This window comes from Ambystoma mexicanum, chromosome 9 (assembly GCF_040938575.1).
Source record: "Ambystoma mexicanum isolate Mex_15411 chromosome 9, UKY_AmexF1_1, whole genome shotgun sequence".
Taxonomy (NCBI): domain Eukaryota; kingdom Metazoa; phylum Chordata; class Amphibia; order Caudata; family Ambystomatidae; genus Ambystoma; species Ambystoma mexicanum.
This window is the reverse complement of record NC_090931.1, coordinates 288,012,475-288,034,343: the sequence shown is the minus strand read 5'-3', so window position 1 is coordinate 288,034,343 and position 21,869 is coordinate 288,012,475. Positions and strand designations below refer to the sequence as shown.

General features: G+C 44.1%; 1 protein-coding gene across 2 annotated transcripts in view; it reads right to left on the bottom strand.

Annotated features, from left to right (window-relative positions):
* HEATR6 (HEAT repeat containing 6) overlaps positions 1-21,869 on the bottom strand; it is a 1,218,923-nt gene that overhangs the window by 1,165,072 nt on the left and 31,982 nt on the right. For both annotated transcript variants that reach the window (XM_069614663.1, XM_069614664.1), the window contains exon 2: positions 19,783-19,890. In XM_069614663.1, the coding sequence (XP_069470764.1) occupies positions 19,783-19,890 (108 nt within the window). The remainder of the gene's footprint in view (positions 1-19,782; positions 19,891-21,869) is intronic.

Sequence of the window (21,869 nt, the reverse complement as noted above, 5' to 3'; positions counted from 1 at the left end):
GGTCAGGTCATTAACCATCTGGTCTACGCCGATGATATAGTGCTGGTAGATCAAACACAAATTGGCCTTCAGTACCTTCTTTCTCGTCTGAAAGAATTTCTATCTGCAAACGAGTTGACCATTAACACTGAGAAAACAAAGATCTTGTGTATTGGTCGATCTATGACAAAAAAAGACAAAGCTTTTAAATGGCATATAGATGAACAAGTACTTGAGGTCGTCCAGTCGATTCGTTACTTAGGTGTTATGATCAATGACTCCCCTTCAGAAACTGCCTGGATTGAAGATCTGACAGCCAAAACAAAGATCTTAAGCCTTCAAGCGGCCAAAATTAACTCTGACTACGGGAAATTCTCCATTACTCCGGTCATAATGTTTTACCTACAAAAAGTTGTTCCAACAATCACTTTTGGGAGCGAAGCGGCGCTAAATATCAGCTATGATGTCTGGAGTCGACTGGAAGGAAAGTTTTGGAGACGAGTCTTGAATCTTCCAAACTACATTTCGATATCAGCACTTAGATATGAGTTAGCATTAAACTCAATCTATATGACAGTAGTCTGGAAATCTCTATCACTTCTGCGTAAGATACTGCTTAGCTCTTCCACCTCTGCTTATAATATTTTTCAACCAAGCAATGATGCGACGACAAATGTGTTAATCGATGTATGGCGGAGCAAGTTAAATCGGATTACAGCTGAAGCAGATATATCCGAGGAAGAACTAACCCAACGTCCCCAACACGCCAAAAAAAAACTAGCTTCTTGGGACTGGATTACAACCTATAAAAACCGCGCAGCTCTTAAATCCACGCTACCTCCTTCGAGAAGCATTATGAAGCTGCATTGCCAATCAAAATTTCTTACACACTTTTTGAAGCTACGCCTAAATGCCTTAAACACCAACGAGATGCTTTGGATGCGTAGGAACAAAGGCACAACTGACAACAAATGCCGCTTTTGTGGTACATCAGCAATTGAGTCCTTAAAACATTTAGCAGCAGTATGCCCCTCGCTAACCAATCTACGCGAAATACACCTAAAAGACTTTAAATCGCTAACTAACGAGGAAGATGATTGGTGGGACTATGCTGTGGCAGGACATAACATCAAGTTGTCATGTTGCCTAATTAATTTTTTCGATGAAATCCTAACTTCAGTGCCTACATATCAGTTGGCCTAGGCAATCGGACAACTGCATGACCACAATGTGGAACTATTAATCAGAATTTTGGCAATGTCTAATGAAAAGATGAATTGTGTGATTGAGAAAAGCATTTTACTCTCTCTCCGACTCAACGAAATGTAACAAAAACATGATATACCATATCAAGTTGAAGTTTTACAATAAAAAATAAAAAAAAATAGATAATGTGGCGCCTATGAAGTGGCAGATCGCTTAACTGGTATTGCTTTGTACAGAAAATCAGACAACATAGTATGGCTAAGTCTTGGTCCTGCTAAATCTAGAGAAAGAGTTCTGAAATCATATGAAGACATAGAAACAATTGCCAGAAATGATCCCAACAGCCAAGACATTTTAAAAAACAATTTACTGGACATATACTATCCGAACAGGAGTAGCGCTTTGGAAAGCATGTGTCTATACCACATAGCTCTAAACTTTGCATACAAAAACAATTTAAAACCTGATGAAAGCAAAGGCAGATAGAGTCACAGATTGTGACGACAGCTTAGTGAAACTTACAAAACAAAGCATAATTAATCATGTTAAATTGTCATTAAAAACTCCTCAACAGAAAGAACTATATTACACGTCTCTGCTACAACTTTTTAAACCATGGAGAAAAGAGGAAGAAATACTAGATAACTATGACTGCTATGAAGATGCTTTCAAAGCAAATGAAAGCACTATCACCGATGTGAACTTCACGCAGTACAAACCAATGTTGCACAATGAACAGCAACACGAAGAACTTCAGGCCCAACTAGATAAGGGCTCTTCCGACAGTAGGCAACCTTCTATAACAGGAAGTCAAGAATCACTAGGACAGCCAGTAATAGCAAATGAGGCAGAATTAGCTATGACAGAAGTGGAAAACACCATGGGTCACTATCAAGAAAATATAGAAGACTTAACTGTACAACAATCAAACCTAAACAATGAGCAACGTAGCATTTTTCAAGAAGTAACAAAACAAATTGCACATGGTGTAAAACATGAAAATAAAGAATGTTCCTGCCATAATTATACACCTATACTACTATACATCAGTGGTGAAGCTGGTTCTGGCAAAACATTCCTAATCAAAATCATTAGTAAGTTCCTTCAACAATTGACAAACAACAAACTGTCAGCTGTTGTCACTGCCCCCACAGGTTTAGGTGCCTACAACATAGGTGGTGTTACATTACACCGATTACTACTTCTTCCAGTAGAACACCAAAACAAATTAGACTACTACAAACTTTCTGCAGAAGCTGCAATGGAACTACACCGAGTATTAAAGCAAATGAAAATGCTACTAATAGATGAAGTGAGCATGGTCTCCAACCTAATGTTGGCTTTGATTCACCTCAGATTGCAAGAAGTACTTAAAACAAACTACGAAGAACTCTTTGCAGGGAAACACATTATTGTTTTCGGAGATATTCTACAAATAACACCAGTGAAAGGTGAACCTATTTTTAAAACCGTAGGACACAAACTCTGCCGTAAAACTGTTGGCAGCATAGGAAATGTCAACCTTTGGCAACATTTACAATACAGAGAATTAACAGAAAACATGCGGCAATCTGCAGATCTCACTTAAGTCAACATCCTAAAAAGTATTAGAGTTGGTGTACTATTTCAGGAAGCACAAGCAATATTGAAAAATTGAAAAACCGGCATATTCATTCACTTTATGGCGATAATGCATGTGCTACTGATGCTATGAACAATTAGCGCACAAAAATGTCATTGAGTGGCCTTAATGCCAACTCTTACAAGCTGTGTCAAATTCAATGAAACAATGTTAAATAACGAAATGCAACCAATAATTGAAATTTGCGCCACAGACAAACTAGACGTACATGGCATGACACTACCCATGTGTGAGCAAGTCACAACAAGACTAAGTAGTTTAGAAAATTCAATATCCAACACAGCTGGGTTGGAAAAAGTATTAAAATTATCCTTAAATTGTAGAGTAATGCTTAAACGTAACATTGACGTGGAGCAAGGGCTAGTCAATGGGGCACTGGGTACATTTGTTGGCTTTCAATCATACCCATGTGACAACAACATTCAGTTTGTCAATATTCGCTTTGACAAACTTTCAGAAGCGAAAAGGATAGGGCGTTCAACTGCTCGATTCCTTATGTTCAAAGACATGTACGTAGAGAACAATTTTCTCTAAATCTTGCATATGCAGTCACCATTCATAAATCCCAAGGTCTTACCCTAGACAAAGCATTGATAGATATAGGAACCACAGTCTTTAAAGAAGGCATGAGCTACGTAGCACTATCACGCTTACATACACTTGACGGTCTATTGCTAATCAACTTTGATGCAAGTGACCACTGATATTCCTTGCATTTCAGAATACAATAGACTGCGTCCACTGTACACTCCCCCATCTGAAACAATATCCTGTTCCAGAGAAATTAAAATGTGGTAAAAGAAAACTAATTCAATCAGAAAAGCAACAGAATCTGACAGCAAACCCTTCAAAGAAAACAAAATAAGGAAAAGGTTCATCAATTATCACAAGCAAAGAAGAACCTATTAGGGAAAGTAAACCAGGTACTTCTTCAAAGAAGGAAGAGAAACTCAGAAAAAAGCACTGATACGGAACTAGCTGGTCCATTCAAATTTTCAAATGAAACTGGTGCAAGTTGCTATGCAAATGTAGCAAGGAATTTTCTATTTCAATTGCCACCAATTGTTAACAATATTTACTTACACAGTACAGACCAATTGTGTTTGCAAATGTTAGTCCTTCATAGAAACGCAACAAACAATCCTGACAACACAGTGTTTACGGAATAAGACAAGAATTGGACTACTGTGCTGGAATGGTCAGATTCACTATAAACACACAAGAAGATCCACAAGAATGTCTAATGTACTTACTACAACTACTGGAAAACAAAAGCATACTTATAAATTAAATCTTTCAGATTTCATACTTGTGGAAACATACATGCACTCTGTAGCAATGTCATACAGGAACAAATCCCAAATGAGCGATTTGTGTATGTATCCATACCTAATTGTGAATCCATTCCATTTCAGCAACTGGTACAGAATGCAAACCATGCCAGATTATGTACTATGTGCAATTCAGACAATCGCTCCACCTTACTGATACAAACGCATAGTAAGTATATGATATGATATGGCATTTATAACGCGCCGATACACAAGTGTTTCAAGGCGCGTACATAATACTTATGCTGCTATGTTATAATGCAGACGGTACGAAAAACAACTGCAAGCTGACTGGATTCACACGGTCAAGTGTCACTTGGAAAGAAAACCTTTACAACAGTAGGTATGCAGGAGCTACAACCAATGAATGTCACTACACTGCATACATTAAAAAGAAATGTGGATGGGTGGAATGTAATGATAGCACCATTACTCTAAAGCAGAGATTGCCTGCTAATCTTACAAATGCGTATTTAATCTTCTTAAAGCCAAAATTTAGTGACTAATGTGTACTTCAACATTATCAAAAAATGAAGTGAAAGCCTACATACAGTGAGTATGTACGCCAACAGGTATCTAACTGCCGAAGAGTGTATAACACAGATAAATGAATACCACAGAAGCATAACAACAAATGCACAGTTAGAATACACCAACTGGTATCTAACTGCTGTTAAAAATAGCAACAAGGCAACTAACAGAACATTAATCACAAAGAACAAGGAAACAAAGAAAGCAAAGAAATAGTTTGTAGCATAGCAATTAAAGTTTATTTTTTAATCCGACAAGGATTTTTTTCCCCCCAGACCCAAGGATTTCAAAAACAAACACAGAAACTGAGCAAAATGCACAGTACACTGGTTTGTAAACTAAATATGAGGGTAAACAAAAAGCTAAACTGTCTATTATGCAGTGTAATAAGTCTTCATAAAATGCAAACACTAACATGCTTTTTTCTTTTATCACAGAAATTAAAAAAGGTTAGGTCCGCCAAGTACTGCAGTCACGTAAAAAATACATGGATTCTGCACAAATTAAACAGTAAATATAATTACAGCCATTTCATACATATGCGAATCAACACGGCTAATCTATAGCAGTAATATGGTGCAGTGGCTGTAGGTTGGGCTATAGCATCTTCGATGTATAACCTACCACCTACGCCCTTCGGCCAAGCAACCCACACTATAGGTCCTACCCACAAACATCGCTACATATCAAAACCATGGTGCTTCTAATTTCACTACTTGTAAATTTAGTTTTGGGTGCATGGTCTGCAGCCATGCAACCAAGACACTACAACATGCACACAACCACAGCACCACACCACACCACGCCCATGTTCACTTATAACCTCACTGCTCACCACTTCAGTCTTGGCTGCATGGCCCAAAACGCTATGCCCTCCCCACAACCACCTGAATGATGTTTCATAGCACGAGTGTACCTATGCCTGTTATATGCTGCAGTAGTTGTGGCCACAGGCTTCAGACTTGGGTGTAAGGCCATAGATTTTTCAATGTATGGGTATGTAGTGTATAAAATCCATAGTGGCTTACAACTGCAGGGCTTATAACTTTATTCTTGGGTGCATGGCCTTTGGGCATGCACCAAAGACTAAGGCCTGGCCACAACTACCACACCATATCACACCCATTGTGGCTTGTAACAACACTTCGGCCATGCAGCCAAGTCTCTACACACTCTCCACAACCATTTGACCCATAAACAATGCTACACTTGTATCAATTTCTGTAATATGCTGCAGTGGTTGTGGCCAGGGCCTAGAGTCTTGGAAGTATGGCCTACGGCCATGCACCCAAGCCTCTAGGCCCTGGCCACAACCACCGCAGCATATTACACCCATGGTCGCTTCTACACGAGTGACACACCCATACAATGAGACATTATAACTGTAGCATGCACTCAATTTGTACCCAGGACTCTAGGCCCTGCCCACACCTACCAGATACATAATCAAATGTGTGGGTGTGATGTATGAATGAGATATCCTGCACTGCTTGTGGGCAGGGTCTACACTCTTCGGTGTATGGCCTACAGCCTGCAGCCATGCACCCAAAACTATACTTCCTGCCCACAACCACTGCACTATGTAAAATCCATGTTGACTTATAACTTTACAGTTGACAAGTGTGGTCTCAGGTGCATGGCCTTCGGACATGCACCGAAGACTGCAGATCCTCCCCACAACCACCTGAGTGATGTGTGGTAGTACGGGTGTATCGATAGTTGTGGTATGCTTCGGTGGGTCTGGCCAGAGGCTAGACTCCTACCTGCATGTCCATAGATATTACAATGTATGGGTGTGCAGTGGCTTATACCTCCAGTGTTTATAACTTTGTTCATTCAATATTCGCTAACACCACGCGTGTCCTAAGAATAGTTTCAAGGTGCCTATGCTTAGCACAGACTGAAATATTACCCCTATTAAAACCCTCATTTTCTGCGAGTGATGTGCAATACTAGAGGCATATCTGTAGCTGTGATATGATGCAGTAGTTGTGGCAGGGCCTAAAGTCTTAGATGCATTTTCATACTTATTTCATGTATGGGTGTGAAGTGGCTTATAGCTCCAGTGCGTATAACTTAGTTCTTGGGTGCATGCCCATAAGCAATACTACAATTGTATCAATTTCTGTAATATGCTGCAGTGGTTGTGGCCAGGGCCTAGAGTCCTGGAAGTATGGCCTACGGCCTACGGGCTACGGCAATGCACCCAAGACTCTAGGCCCTGGCCACAACCACTGCAGCAGGTCACACCCATGGCAGCGTATTAATCAATAGCGCACCCATAGGAAAAATAATGTAATAACGACATGTACTCAATTTCAATGTTCGCTAACACCACGCGTCTCCTTAGAACAGTTTGAAGGTGCCTGTGAGCAGCACAGACTGAAATAGTATCCCTATTAAAACCCTCATTTTCTGTACGCACAAACATTCCGAACAAGGCGTACATAGAGAATACATCATTAACACCTACCGCCTGACCAAATGCAGTTTTTCACCCATCTCTTACTCTGTGAACCTTCCCAAGCTCTATGACACAGCAAAATAGGTTTCGAAATAGCATGTTGCCGCTGGTCGCCGCTGCGCTGTCGGCGGATCCAAGATGTCGGGCGTATCCAAACAATCTGACACACAACACGTCTCACTGCAGCCAATCGGCAGAGATGTCGCGTGTCCGCGGTCATGACGCCAGCCCCTTAGCCAATCGGTATCTTGTCTGCGGAGCGAACAGGGAAGTGTGACCGCGCAGCGGACATAGATATCACTAATTTTTTTTAACCTACTTTTTGGTCGTTTTAAAGAAAAGTAGTGGGCGGATTGTCACCAAATGTACAAAAGCAAGCTTTCGGGACCAAGCTCCTGCTCCTACCACAAATTTGATGAAAATCGTCCAGCGGTTTAGGCTGGAGACGTGCGCAAAGTTTTTTCGCCATTCAGTGTATGGGGAGAAAAAAGACGTTTTGGGACACCCCCCATAACTTTTCCCCCCTGGACCAAACATCACCACACTTTGCAGAATAATTCAGAGTAGCTTATATACTTGTTCTGTAAAGTTTGGTGATGATTCGTCCAGGGGGAGCGGAGTTATAAGCCGCCCGAAAACTGCTCTTCCTATGGAAACAGCAACTTAACCATAACTACACGGCCACAATAGTGGCCGTGTAATATGGTTCCAGTGACAGGTTGCTATGATCAGGGACTTCCATGGTATTTGGGACATCCAAATACCATGGAAGTCTGATCATAGCAACCCGTCACTGGAACCAGTTAATTATACTCACTGGCTCCCGCACTCCATGGAAATAAAGCCTAGACACTCCCTCTCTATGGCCACTACACTGCCTTGCTCAGTCAATATCAAGCCTACCAACTTCCTACCTGCTCTTGACCAATACTCGACTAAACCTATGACTTGGTTACATATAGTCAAAGTCAAGACCAAGTTCTCACGCCAGAACAATGGATAAACCTCTATGCCCGCAAACCCACACCTAACCTACCGTGCCCTACTGATACTCGAAATCTAAGACTGGACACAGATTCCCTAAAAGACATCTCGAGACGACGACCCACCTCTCGCAAATTACGCATCACTTAGATATGGCTAGGGAAAAGGTTAGTACTTGTGACAACTCGCACCCTACCTCTAGCCCTCCTGCCAGAAAATCATTACCTTTAAACATCACTACCACCATTAAAGGGGGCCTCATCAACGCCAGGTCACTAACAGCCCATGTGCTTGATATCAATGACCACATAACTAACGACCTAGACCTCCTAGCCGTCACGGATACGTGGCTCCAACCCTCTTCTGGCCCACTGCCATCACTAGCGATCCCAGACCAAGAGACCATTATCAGGCAAGACAGAACTTCATTGAAAGGCGGCGGCGTCGCCTTCATCGTAAAAACCTCTTTAGGCCTCAGGCAGGTCCCCAGTCTAACATTCCTATCTGCAGAACACCTCTCAATCAAATTACCTCTACCACCCAAACTATAACAGCCCACTTGATCTATAGACCTCCTGGCCCGCTATCCTCTTTTGACGAAGACGTATCACTACTGCTTACTAACAACTCCAAACTGGGTTCACAAATCCTCCTCCTGGGAAACTTTAACCTTGGTTTACATGACATTAATGATAATAATGCACTAGTGATTAGCAATAGCATCGTGGAGCAGGGCCTCACGCAACGGCTTTCACAACCTACCCACTCTAAAAGGTAGACAACTTGATTGGCTCACTGACTGCAATTGCAATACCACTATTACACCCAACCAGCCTTGCACCTGAACAGATCATCATGCCATCCTCTTCACCCTACCAAAGAATAATATCCTGAAACCTGAGAAAGTACCATCTCCTCCCAGACTAGCAAGAAATACCCAGAATATAACAGCCCACAAGTTACTCCCACTTCTGCAACCTCTCCTGCACTGGCCCACTGCCATCGAGTAAAATGAGGACCCCACTCACTTGGTTGACCTCTATAACACAACCATACTGAACGCTATGAATAAGATAGCACCTCAAAAACTGTGCAAAATCTCATGCCCACCTAAACACATGGTTTACCCCACAATCAAGAAACTCTGGAAAAACAAAAGAGCAGCAGAAAATACCTGAAAAAACCTCCCGTCAACATACAAATAAGAACATTTCTTATCAGCTACCTAAAAATCTGCTATCTTCCTGGCTAAATGTGACCCCTCTAATGACCGGATCCACAATGCCAAATCAAATACCAAGGAACTCTTTAACATACTTAGACAGTTAGAATCACCCTCAACTCCTCCTACCACTTGTTCTAAAGACATCACTTGGTGTCAGAACATCCAAAAAGCATGGTCATACAAAATTGAGCTCTTACAAAAGAAAATTGAGACAAATAAAATCCAGCCTAACCAATAACCCCCCGCCCCCCGCCCCAATGACAAATCTAACTCCTCCACCTGATCGAACAGATTTGTTAAAATGTTCCTCACTCAGCATCAAGGAAGTGTAAGAAATAATACTAAGCCTAAAACCATCTACATGCATGGGTGACATCTGCCCTGCATCCATCATAAAAGAGACAGCGAAGGAGATTGCACCATTCATTAACTCATTACTAAACGCTTCATTCAAGTCTAACACAGTGCCTACCAACCTTAAGGTTATGCCACTTCTTAAGAAACTCTCCCTCAACCCGAATAGTTCATCCAACTATAGACCAATTACCACAGTGCCTTTCCTTATTAGGATTATCGACAGAGCAGCTTATCTGCAGATCTGGGAAGTAAAACTCTTCTAGTGCTACGCCAATCTGGTTTTCGGCCTAGGCATGGTGCCGAAACAGCCCCGATAGATCTAGTAACCCAATTCGAAACTATTAAAGATACTGGCAACCTTGCCCTCCTTCTGTTACTGCATCCATCGGCTGCCTTTGACCTCGTGGACCAATAAACCGTCTGTAACCATCTCTCCTCGGCAGCCCACATTTCTTTTTTTTTTTTAAACTTTATTTAACACTGGCATGGCATGTTACAACATAGATGACATCACAATATCATTGTAGAAATAAGTCTGTTATGTATGACAGGGATATAGGCCGGTTCTGGTCAATTAGGTACAGGATATGGAGTGGGGTTTGGAGGGATAGGAGGAAGGAAGGGAGTTGGGGGCCAAGTAGTCTTTGATGTGGTTCCTTCAGTTCTCTTATATCTCTTCTACATTCATTAGGTATGTCCTGAGGGGGCCCCATATGTCCTTGGGTCTGGAGGTAGTTTGTATACCTTTTACATATGTCTCTTCACATTCTTGTGTGTTTACCAGGTCTCGGAGTCAAGCTTCGTGTGTGGGTGGAGTCTTGGATTTCCATTTCCTGAGGATGTTCCGTTTGGCCACTGCTCCTCCCACTACAAATAGTCTGCGGATTTTGACAGATGCCTTCCCGATGTCCCCCAGTAGGTATTTCGGTGGCGTGGCCGGGATGCTTGCGTTTAGTATCTCGTTCATGGTTTCTGCTATTTCTTCCCAGTATTGCCTGATTGGTGGGCACTCCCAGTACATGTGTATCGCATTTGCGTTCGTTGCATTACACTTGGGACATGTCGCTTGCTTAGTGGGATCGAACAGAGATTTGGCTAGGGGTAATATGCAAGTGGTTTAAGATTTTGAACTGGATAAGTCTGAAGTTGGCACACAGGGAGATGGAATTAGTATATCTGCAGTAGTTCGTCCAGTGTTGCTCGTCGATCTCAATGTTTAGATCTCTTTCCCATTTAGTTTTCAATTTGTTTTTGGATGGGGTGTTGCTCTGTGTTGTTCTGTAGTGTGGATATGCTGCCTGTGAAGCCCTCCTCTGTCAGGATGTCAGATAGGAATTTGTGCACTGGAGGTGCTGTCGGGAAGGACGGCCATTTCTTCTTGCAGGCTGCCTTTAGGCGCTGGTGGTGTAGACTTGCTTTTCCGGATCCCATTTCATTTGTATCGTTCGGTCCATGGTGGGTTCGAGATCAGGGTAGTGCCATAGGGGTAGGTGGGGCCAATATGGAATGTCACATCCCACTCTTTTGAGGATCTGTGTCCATGCCTGGGCTGTAGATGATAACGGGTCTGCTAGAATCTTTTCTTCAGCTATCTTAGAGAATATCATGCTTTTAAGGTTCAGGGGAGATGCCGCAAACTTTTCAGCATGTATATGTGCGAATTGTTCTGCAGTGTTGTTCCAGTATTTAGCGAAGTGTGCTTGTGCAGCATAGTAGTATAAGAGATAATCTGGGGACGCCAGTCCACCAGTATCATAGCTTTTGCATAGTTTGGGCCAGCTGATTCTAGATGCGCATCCTCCCCATACAAATCGGGAAGACATCTTTTGCAGTGTGCTGAAGAATTTCCCACCTGGCCAGATCGGGATACCACTGAATAGGTATAATAGCTTAGGTACTAACATTTTCAAAAGGGATATTCGTCCGTGCAATCATAGTGGCAGTTTAGCCCATGCGTTGAGTTTGCATTCCAGTTGCGTCAAGAATGGAGCATAGTTATTGCCGTACAGGGTTTTCTGGTCTGGTGCCATTATGATGGCCAGGTATCGAGCTGTGGTAGGGGACCAGCGGAGGCCATTCATAGCTGTGGTTTGGATCGTGGAGTTGGTCAGAGGTATTATTTCGGATTTGGCCTGGTTGATTTTGTATCTCAGAGTATTTTTTTAATTCTGCTATGTCTCGCAGCAAAGGTGGTAAATGTGCATCTGGGTCTCTAATGTACAACATTGTGTCATCTGCGTAGAGAGAAATAAACTGCGGGGATCCCATGATACGAATACCTCTCCAGGAATGTCTGTGTCGTAGGCATGCCGCCATTCCCTCTATTGTCAGTGCGAAGATTAAAGGGGAGAGTGAACAGCCTTGTCTGGTGCCTCTTTGTACCTTGAAGTTAGTTGATAATGTCTTGTTAGTATGTACTCTGGCCATGGGGTTGCAGTAAAGGAGTCTTGGGAGTTGGAGGAAACCTAGGCGGAACCCCATTTTTTCAAGTACTGCGTACATGAACTTCCATGAAATGGAGTCAAACACTTTTTCTGCGTCTAAGGTGAGTGCCAGCGTTTTTGCTAGATGATCCAACTGGGAGGCGATGGCGAAGAAGCGTCTGAGGTTTAGAGCAGTGGAGCGGCCCGGTATAAAGCCCGATTGGTCCGGGTGCACTAGTTTGGGCATATTCGGGTTCAGTTTATTGGCTATGGCTTTTGCGAATATTTTGTTGTCCACATTGATGAGATAGTGGTCTATAAGAGGGGGGAGAGTGAGGGGGTTTGTGTGGTTTCAATAAGACAGTGATGATGGCTTCTCTCATTGACAGCGGTAGTGTCCCCTTCTGCAGGGATTCTTCCCATACCTCCAGGAGGCGTGGGGCGAGTTCTTCTATGAGGAGGTTCTAGAGGTCTGCCGGTAGCCAGTCCGATCCTGGCGCACTGCCTGCTCCGAGGTCTTCGATTGCTTGTTTCAAATCTTCTAGGCTCAGTGGAAGGTCTAAGGCAGTTCTCTCCTCTGGGGTAAGCGCAGGGAGCTGAAAGGAGTCCAGGTATTCTTGTAGCTCTCCTGTTGACACCTCATCCGCATTAGAGTAAAGTCTGGTATAGAAATTTAGGAACACTTAACTTTCAAGTGGTCTACGTGTGTAATGCCCGGTTCATCCGTGATACTGGTGATTTGTCTGTGGCCCTACTCAGACTTTATTAGATTTGCTAGCATTTGGCCCGATTTGTTTTCTTCTCCATATTTTCTAGCTTTGATCGGTTGTGCCACATACCAGACCTCTCGTTCTGCCAGTGTCGTAAATTCAGCCAGGTTATTATGCAGCGAGGTCAGAGTTCTTGGTCCTGGTGACTTCGTGTACGCTTCCTCAGCCTCTTTGATGTGCTCCTCGACGGTAGATAACTGGTTACGAATTCCTTGCAGTGAACCATGGACTTTGGATATCATATATCCTCTAAGCCACACTTTGAAGGTTTCCCAGATCGTGTTGTGAGAGCTCACCGACTCTTGGTTATGTTCAAAGAATTCAGTTACCTCAGTTCGAAGTGGTTCCAGAAGTGAGTCATCTCAGAGGAGATCCGGTGGCATGCTCCACAGACGGTGGTCCGGTTCTGGTGGCCCTATCTGGATTTCCAGCACCACGGAGGAATGATCCTAGAGGGCCCGGGGCAGTACAGTGCATTCACTCAAGTCCGGGATGCAGTTGGTGGAGCAGAGCCAATAGTCTATTCTAGAGCTCGACCCGTGGAGATATGAGTGAAATGTGTAGTCTCTGGTGAGGGGGTGAAGTTCTCTCCATGCATCGGCAAGTGGTAGTAAGATCATGGCTTGTTTTATGGCGAGTGCTGCTTTTGTTTGTCCGTTGAGCGGTGGATGTTCTGTCGAGTGAGGGGTCTAGGATGGTATTAAAATCTCCTCCCCATATTACTCTCACCTCCGTCGTTGGTGTTATCAGTGTAATAATTTGTTGATAGAATTCTGTTGTGTCAATATTTGGTCCATATGTGTTGATTGTGTCTTGTCCTTGTAGCGTGCCCCATAATATTACGACTGCCTTCTGTGTCCACCTCGGACTTAGTCACCACGAGCCCCAGTCTGCGATGAAACAGTGTCATTACTCCTCTTGACTGTGACGAGTAGTTTGTGGTGAAAACTTGTGAGCCCCAGGGGGGGCAAACTAGGCGGAGATTTGTTCAGTAGTAGGAGTCTCTTGTAATAGTAGGATTTTGATTTTGTGTCCATTGGCATATAAGATTTTTCTGGCCTTGATTGGGTTGAGTAGCCCCCTGACGTGGACGAGGAGTCTAGTACTTTTTGTTATGTGCTGTGATGCCATTTAGGAAACCTCCTCAGGGGCACTGCCTCTTCGATGTTGTGATGTTCTCCATCGCTTTGTGCTGAGGCCAGGTTTTTTAAAATTTTATTATAACAACTATAACCATCAACTATAACAACCTTTCCCCAATTTGGTTCTTTTCCTTTTTGTGGCTTCTTCGTTTCTAGAGTAAGGCAACTGACCTTTTGTTGTGGTGGGTCTTCTTTTCACAGGCAACAGGCCCGCTGTGTGTTCCCCCCCCCTCACCATCCCCCCAATTGGGTGGTGTATACCAACAACAACCAACAATGCAACAACGGAGGCGGTGTGGTCCATTTCCATGCCCGAGGTAGTAGCCTCTAAGGATGTTGGGGGCCTCTACGGTGTCTCATCAGTGCTGGATCTGAATGGAGGGATCTTGACTGAGCATCTGAATATTATTTGTGCATCGCTTCCTTCATGGCGGGGGGGGGGGAGGGAATATTCCTTTCGACGTATACTAGAGCGTGTTCCGGCGTTTCAAAAAACTGGGTCCTGCCAGAATGTTGAATTCAAAGTTTAGCGGGACATAGTATAGCGTACACAATTTTCCTACCCCCCCAACCCCCCCTCCCCCCCCCCCCCCCCAAGTAATCTTTTCACTTGGTTGAATGAGCATCTAGCTGATTGTACCCCTGTTGAAAAGTCCTGATATATGTGAATTCGATTGGAGTCGTATATCAGGGGGGCCTTTTCTCTCCCCGGTTAGGATTAGGTCCCGGTAGTTTAGCAAACGTGCTATGATAGTTCGGGCTGGAGCCCCAGGTTTTAGAGGAGGGGCCAGCGCTCTGTGGGCTCTTTCAATGAGGAATTGGCTTGAGAATTGGGTGTCTGGGAATAGTTTGTGAAGGACCCATTCGAGGAATTGCTCCATTGGGATGTTAAGTTTGGCTTCTGCGATCCCGACCACGCGTATGTTGTTGCAGCGTGATCGGGATTCGAGATCCTCACACTTGGTGCGTAGGGTTCTAATGTCTTTGTGTATGTCATCAATAGCTTTTCCTTGTGAGGTGGCTGTGTCTTCCAAGGTGCCCACCCTTTCCTCCGCCTCGGTGACTCTGGTGTTTACCTTTCGTATGTCGGCCCGTATGGATGCTATGTTGTCCCCTATATCGTCGAGTTCATTGTTGATGGCAGCGAACCCCTTTTCCATTGCCGCCATGTAGGGGGCCATGCATTGTTCAGGAGGTTCTGCCTTGGGGCTCTCTGGGGAAATTGGTTGGGTTATCGCTTGTTCCGAATTTGTGGTGTTAGCAAATGCATCCATCGGGCCTTTTTACTTACTCTTTGCTCCCCCCGTCATTGTGGAACGTCAGACATTGGCTGTATCTTGTTGTTTAGGTGCCAGTTGTTTGGATGCGTTGGGGGGGGTCGAGCACCTATGAGGGGGAGTGAGTGCGGAAGGATGTAATGAGTGGGTGTTTGCACTCTTCTGTAGTTGAAAGGATGCAGGCTGGGATGGTGGTCAGGTAGTTGAGTGGGGGATGTTTTAGCTGGGGGGAAGCCGGTGATACAGGTGGTCCCAGGACTCTGGTGTGATTATGTCCCACTATGGCTGTTGTGGCTGCCCGCTGTTTAGCTCTGGCCCAGGAGGACTGGGTGCTCTGCTTCTGAGTAGTATGGCACTTGTTTTTTGGTGAGGGGGAAGGGGGGGGTTCAACGTCTGCCCCCGGCGCTGGCCCACACGTTGTTGCAGTGGGTAGATGGTGCGGCTCCGGGGGGGATCCTTCCCATGGTCCTCTGCAAGGGGGTCGGCCAGTTGTCGGGGAGCGGGCCAGTATGTGCGTGGTCCAAGCGCACAGATTGCCGGTGTCCGCTGCAACCCGTGACGGGGGAGTACGGGCTCCTGTGTAGCGTTGGTTGTTTTTTCGGGTGGTCTTGTGTCTCTCCTCCGGAAGCAGCAGTTCGCCTAAGAGGATTTGAGAGGCTCCGGAGCAGGTGAAGCGAGCGGCGCCTGGGGACGTTGTTTATTGGCACACGAAAATTGGCATGCAGCTCGACGGACATTGGTGCTCATAGGCATAGGATCTAGGTGCTTATTTCGGCAGATCCAGGGCAAGGTTCGAGCCGGAAGTTGCCAAGAACGTTCCCGGGACTCTCTGATCCGTATATCTGTGTCAGATGGCGTTAGGCGTAGAGGATATCTGCAGGATTATTCAGGCAGGGGATTGTAGGCTACGGAGCTCTCGATTCAGGCGGCCATTTTCCATGGCGCACAACAGCGCCCCCCGGCAGCCCATTTTTCTAACGACGCGACTACAGGGGTACAATCATTTCTCAATAACAGAAAAAAATAGAGTGTTCGCCCCAACGGCTTCTGTCTCACCTACTGCAGTCACTTGTGGGGTCCCACAAGGCTCCTGTGTCTCCCCTATGCTTTAGAATATATTTACCAAGCCACTATTTTACAAACTAGAACATATGAGTATCTCTTATACGAACTACGCTGACGACACCCAAATTCTTATCCATATCACAGGCAATTACGACAGATTCCAAGTGACTAAATTACATATACCTCATCATCCAAGCATGGATGGCCAAACATGGATTGTACCTTAACGACAAGACTGAGCTACTCCTCATAGGAACCCAGGCCAGACTTAACAGACTTAACAAATTTAACACCTTCAACATTGACGGCAATAACATTAAAGTCTCAAAAGACGTCAAAACTTTAGGCATGTACATCGACTCCACCCTCTCTCTAGGAAGACAAGTCAATGCCACTGCAACCACCACTGCATACACATGCAAGCTCATGAATGCTTGCAGACCGTTCTTGACATCAGACAACTGCATCACCCTGGCCAGGGCACTCGTACTATCCAAGTTCGACTACTGTAATGCCCTATACTTAGGCACCAGTCAGCATAATCTACGAAGACTGCAGATATATCAAAACAGCACCCTTAGAGCAGCAACTAACTTCCTGAGAAAACTACACATTTCAGAGATGAGCCGGAATGTTCAGTGGCTCTCAATTAACCAAAAAAATCAAATTCAAGACCCTCTATTATATACAAATGCATCCACAATCAAGCACCAAAATACCTCTGTGATAAATTCAAACCCAACACATCAGACAGACAGACAAAATCCTCCCACTCTAACTGTCTTATCCTACCAAGGTTTAAACTACAAGCCAAAAACTGGAATGCCTTACCTCCGAATATCAGAGTGGGACCGTCCTACCATAAATTCTGTAATGCGACCAAAGCGTGGCTCATCCTGAAAGAAAACTAACATCAACCTTTGTCACAGTCCACTGCTCCACATAGGCTTTGCACCCAACTGTCATGTGTTATTACCTAGCGACTCAGTTATTTATGCAATGTACATCTTTCTCATGTAAATATCAATTATGTATTATTTTTCTCCTGTAAATGTGCTAATTCTCTGCTTGTAACTGTAAATCTGTAACTTCAAAGAATGTGCCCAGATGCCCGAGGGCTAGGTGCGCTATATAAATAAAATACAAGGGTTTTAGTCAGGGTCCATAGGATATTTCCCAACTGTCCATGTAGGAGAGGCACATAATAGAGACCTTGTTAGAAGACCAATGCAAACTTTAATATTAGTGGAGGATAAGCCCATCGACGCACCAGTCAGGAGTGGAGCAGAGCTTGACAAAAACATTTTGAAATTAGATTCAGCGATAAAAAGGCACAGTAGTGGCACACACCATGCTCAGTGGGGGTGTTGTGCACCTTGGACAATCTTTGAAAAAACACTGTAGGGCACAAATAGTTGTATTCTGGAATTGCCTTCAAGCGACAAACAAGACGACCTGAAACTGCCGATTCAAACTTTTCAAAATTCGAATGTTGTAAACAGGTCAGGGAGATCAGCCATGGAGGCCTTCAGGCACAGACTACCAGAAGTCAAAAGGCACCAAGGAAGGTAAGAGTACCATTTTAGCTACTCTGAAGACACAGGGGGTACAGGAGGTAAATTGGTGGTGGCTACCAAAACAAGCTACATGCAGTTCAAGGTTTGTAGAGTTTTGTTGTTCCCAGATTTGAGCAATGTCACGATACAAAAGTGAAGAGCACTGCTGAAACCTGCAGCAAATAACCAAATAATCCAGTACGGAAAAAGGCAAATACAAGATTTTATTCCATAAAGCTGTACAGAAACATTTTGAGAAAACTACATTTGTCGTTCTTATTCTCCGACAGATAAGCCAGACTTCACGACATAATGCAAGGCGTTTAGGTGGGTATACTTGTGCCTCAGACTGCAGTGTACACCATGCTCGCACGGCTATATGGGCAAACATGTGCTTGCCAACCAATCGTCATTTGCTTCGTGTTATCCCATAAGGCATTGCAGTGGCAACCGAGTCACTGCCACAATTATGGTTGTGGTTCTGTGCTGTCCGAAAGAATCTGTACGCATCCACAGGCAAAGTAAAATGACATCCGCACCATAGTACCGAGGAACTAAAGGAAGCACTTACTGATGACAGGGATTCAGGCTACATTTTCACAACCGCCACGCACATAGGTCAGTCATGAGACTACGATTCATTTAAATTACGCGTGCAGCGAAGCGAAAACACTACTGGATACTGCTCGGAGTATGATTCTGAAATCTGCAACAGTCAGTTTAACATCTTCAGACTAGCGATGGATTGATTTTATAATTGCTATGTTCCGTGACTGTGAGAATCATTCTTCATCAACTTATTTTGGTTAGAGTGGCCACAGAGGTTCTGCTGTCTGTAGCATTTACTTCTATGAGATATGCTACTTGAGAAGGACTTAAAGCTGGGCAAAGTTTGCTAACAATTGTTGATTTAGACTAGGAGCAAAAGCCATACAGAAGGTAGACTGGATATGAAGTTGAACATGGCTAAACATGTTTGGGGTTGCTTGTGGACTACGCCAGAGTATATATAATTTAGCAGTTCGGTTTGGACTGCCCTTTCTCCCAATTTACACACAGTCTTTCTTTCCCCTTCTTTAATGGTGAGGCAGGCTGAAAACAGATGGTTTGGAGGATTACTTGGAGCAATGACGGTGGTTACTAATCATTTTAAAAAACCTTCCCGCCATCACTTATGTTTTTGCAGATACACAAGTACGTAAGAAAATACAGGTTATGTAAAAGTGAGACAATGAAGGGGGGGCAGGATTAACAGTCATATTAGTCTATGGGGTGGTTTAGCAAAAATCTACAATTTGTTGGTCGAAAGTAAAAGAAAATATAACATTTTATTTTGTATCCGTGCTGATGTAATGCTTCTGCAGACTGCAATTCCTTTCCAGCTTCAGAAGTTAAGAGGTTCACAAAAGGAGTGAACAGCCGAAGTATGAAAATACTTACAAAAACATTCAAATAGGATTAATAGACCAGGATTTTTGGATAGTGCATTTGCAGATGCCACAACCATAATGGTAAAGAGCTACAATGTATACATGGGGAAAGGAAGGTCCCTTTAAAACTCAGAATCTAACATCCGATACATCTATCTGCAACATCACATGTTGAGGCATCGTCACCCGCAGCAAACACATGACTCCTTTGCTCCACTATCCTGCTGCAGACCCAATTCAATTAATGCAAAGCAACTTCACAGCCCAACCCTCAAGGATAAGCCCATTTTGGAGTGGATACCATTGTGGCATACAAAGTTCCAGCTCCTCCTTAAGTCACTTAGGGAGCAGCAGACTTCAGCTGGCTAAACAATATTATGGTGTCAGTTGATTCACTTACCTGGTGCCTGTTGAGCAAATGATAAATAAGCTGGCAAACCTTGCTGACAAGATGCTCCTGGTTAAGTTGAACAAGTCTACAAGCGTGAACAAGCAGCCCACAAACATCCTGAAACAAGAATAAGAAAAGGTTACTCCTCTATTTGGTTACCCTATTAAAAGCTTGGCAAGTCTAGAATAACGTTATCACACTTCAATAAATTAACCTAACAAAGTTTAAGACAATGTAGATATGTTGTCACCAATGTGGGCAGTCTACCCTTAAAGACAGAGCTTTTCTTACAGCCTACCAGCGTTCCACATTCTTGCGCCATTCCCCATTTTCATGCAACCATATTGGAGGCCTTTTACTCAGTCCCTTAGAAAGCTGCTCTCTTTGGTCACTGAGCTACTACCCCAGATCCCTCGCCCCCCCCCCCCATTCGTTTTCTGCACCACCCTTCTTGTGCTCAAGGATGGGTCACAAAGTCTCAGTATGTTTGGAAAGAAATGTAGTTGATGTTTCAGCTATATTTGCAAAGCTTACCTACGAGCCATTGCAAACTGCTGCTATTTAGAAAAATTTGCAGATAGGGCACCTGCAACCAGCTCATTAACTTCACTGAAGGCCAAGACTTTATGGACACAGGGCAAGCTGGCTTCAGACGAGGTAACAGTACAGTATCTGTTCTTTCCATCTGATAAAGGCTCAAAGTTGGTGGTGACCGAGATAACGCCTCTGCTCTAATTCTACTCTGTCAGCAGCATAGAACCTACTTGACTTGAATATACTCCGTCAATGTCTACTTGACGCGGAAAGGGAGCTAGGGCCCTTGCCCAGTTAAGGTACTTCCTAAGCATTCATTCACAATGCATTTACTTTGATCACTTCCATTGAGAGTTCAAAGGAATGACTGTTCGGTGTATCCTACTCTCCACCGTACTCTTCGATCCTTACCTCTCCCACCTTACCTCTTAAAATTGCTCAAGCTCTCCCGCTACAACTATACAAAGAGCAATGTGTCTCCCTTATTCGATATCTTGGACTGCATTAAAAGAATTTAACACTTGGATGGCACATGATCTCTTACTCAATCCACAAAAAAAAACGCCCGCTCCCCCTCCCAAACCCTCCAAAAAGAAAGCACTTACCAATTCCAGCTTCAACTGACTCGGATTGTTAAAAAAAAAAAAAAAAAAAAAAAAAAAAAAAGTAGGTGCGACATTGGATGCCAAACTTTCTCTCGAACCTCAACCTCAAATGGCCATCAAATAAACGTTCCACACCTGAAAGCCTTTAGAAAGATCCTCCAGTTTTTAGCGTGGCCTCAGAAATACATGGCCATATGTGACATTGTAATCTCTAGGTTACACTAAGGGAAAAGTCTTTGCCTAGGAGCCACAGCATACCTTTTTCTACAATCCAGAAAGTTCAGTAAGCAGCTGCGTGGACCTTACTGTGCTTGGGTTAGACATCACCTCTCACCAACACTTCAGTCTCTACATTGGCTACTGTGATGAATCCAGGGAATTTGGCCCTTCTCCTTAAGGGAGAGCCACCACCTTTGGTACAAGGGAGCCTGCTACACAATACCCTCCCTAGGGGATGGGGCAAGCAAGATTCTCCTGAGCCACCACTCCCACCCCCCCCCCAACCGCCCTCTTCTAGGGACAAGGAATCTCGAAGTAAGGAGATCATTACACCTATCTTTACTTCAAAGCAACAAATGTCTATGGGTTATATGGTAATTGCACAGGGCCATCAGGTACAGGGCCCTTTTAAAGTGGATGGTTTGGTTTCGGACCTCTATCGGTTTACACCCTTCTGTGAAGGTCGGAAACAATAGAATCCACCCTTCCCTTCAGGAAGGGACACAAAAGCACCTGGGCTCCAAGAGAAGGACAGAAAAATCAGCCGGAGAGCGAGAAAGGAGGGCTTGAGGAGGGAGTTTCTCCCTCGCGGGAAGGGCTGAGCCAAAGAGCCACACAATCAGCATGGTGGTTGGAGATCCAGGGCAGCCTGCGGAACGCTGCAGCTTCGAAGGCAGGGAGCGTTTTGAGGCAGGGAACTCCAAGGAAGAAAGCAACTACAAACCAGAAGAAACGTAC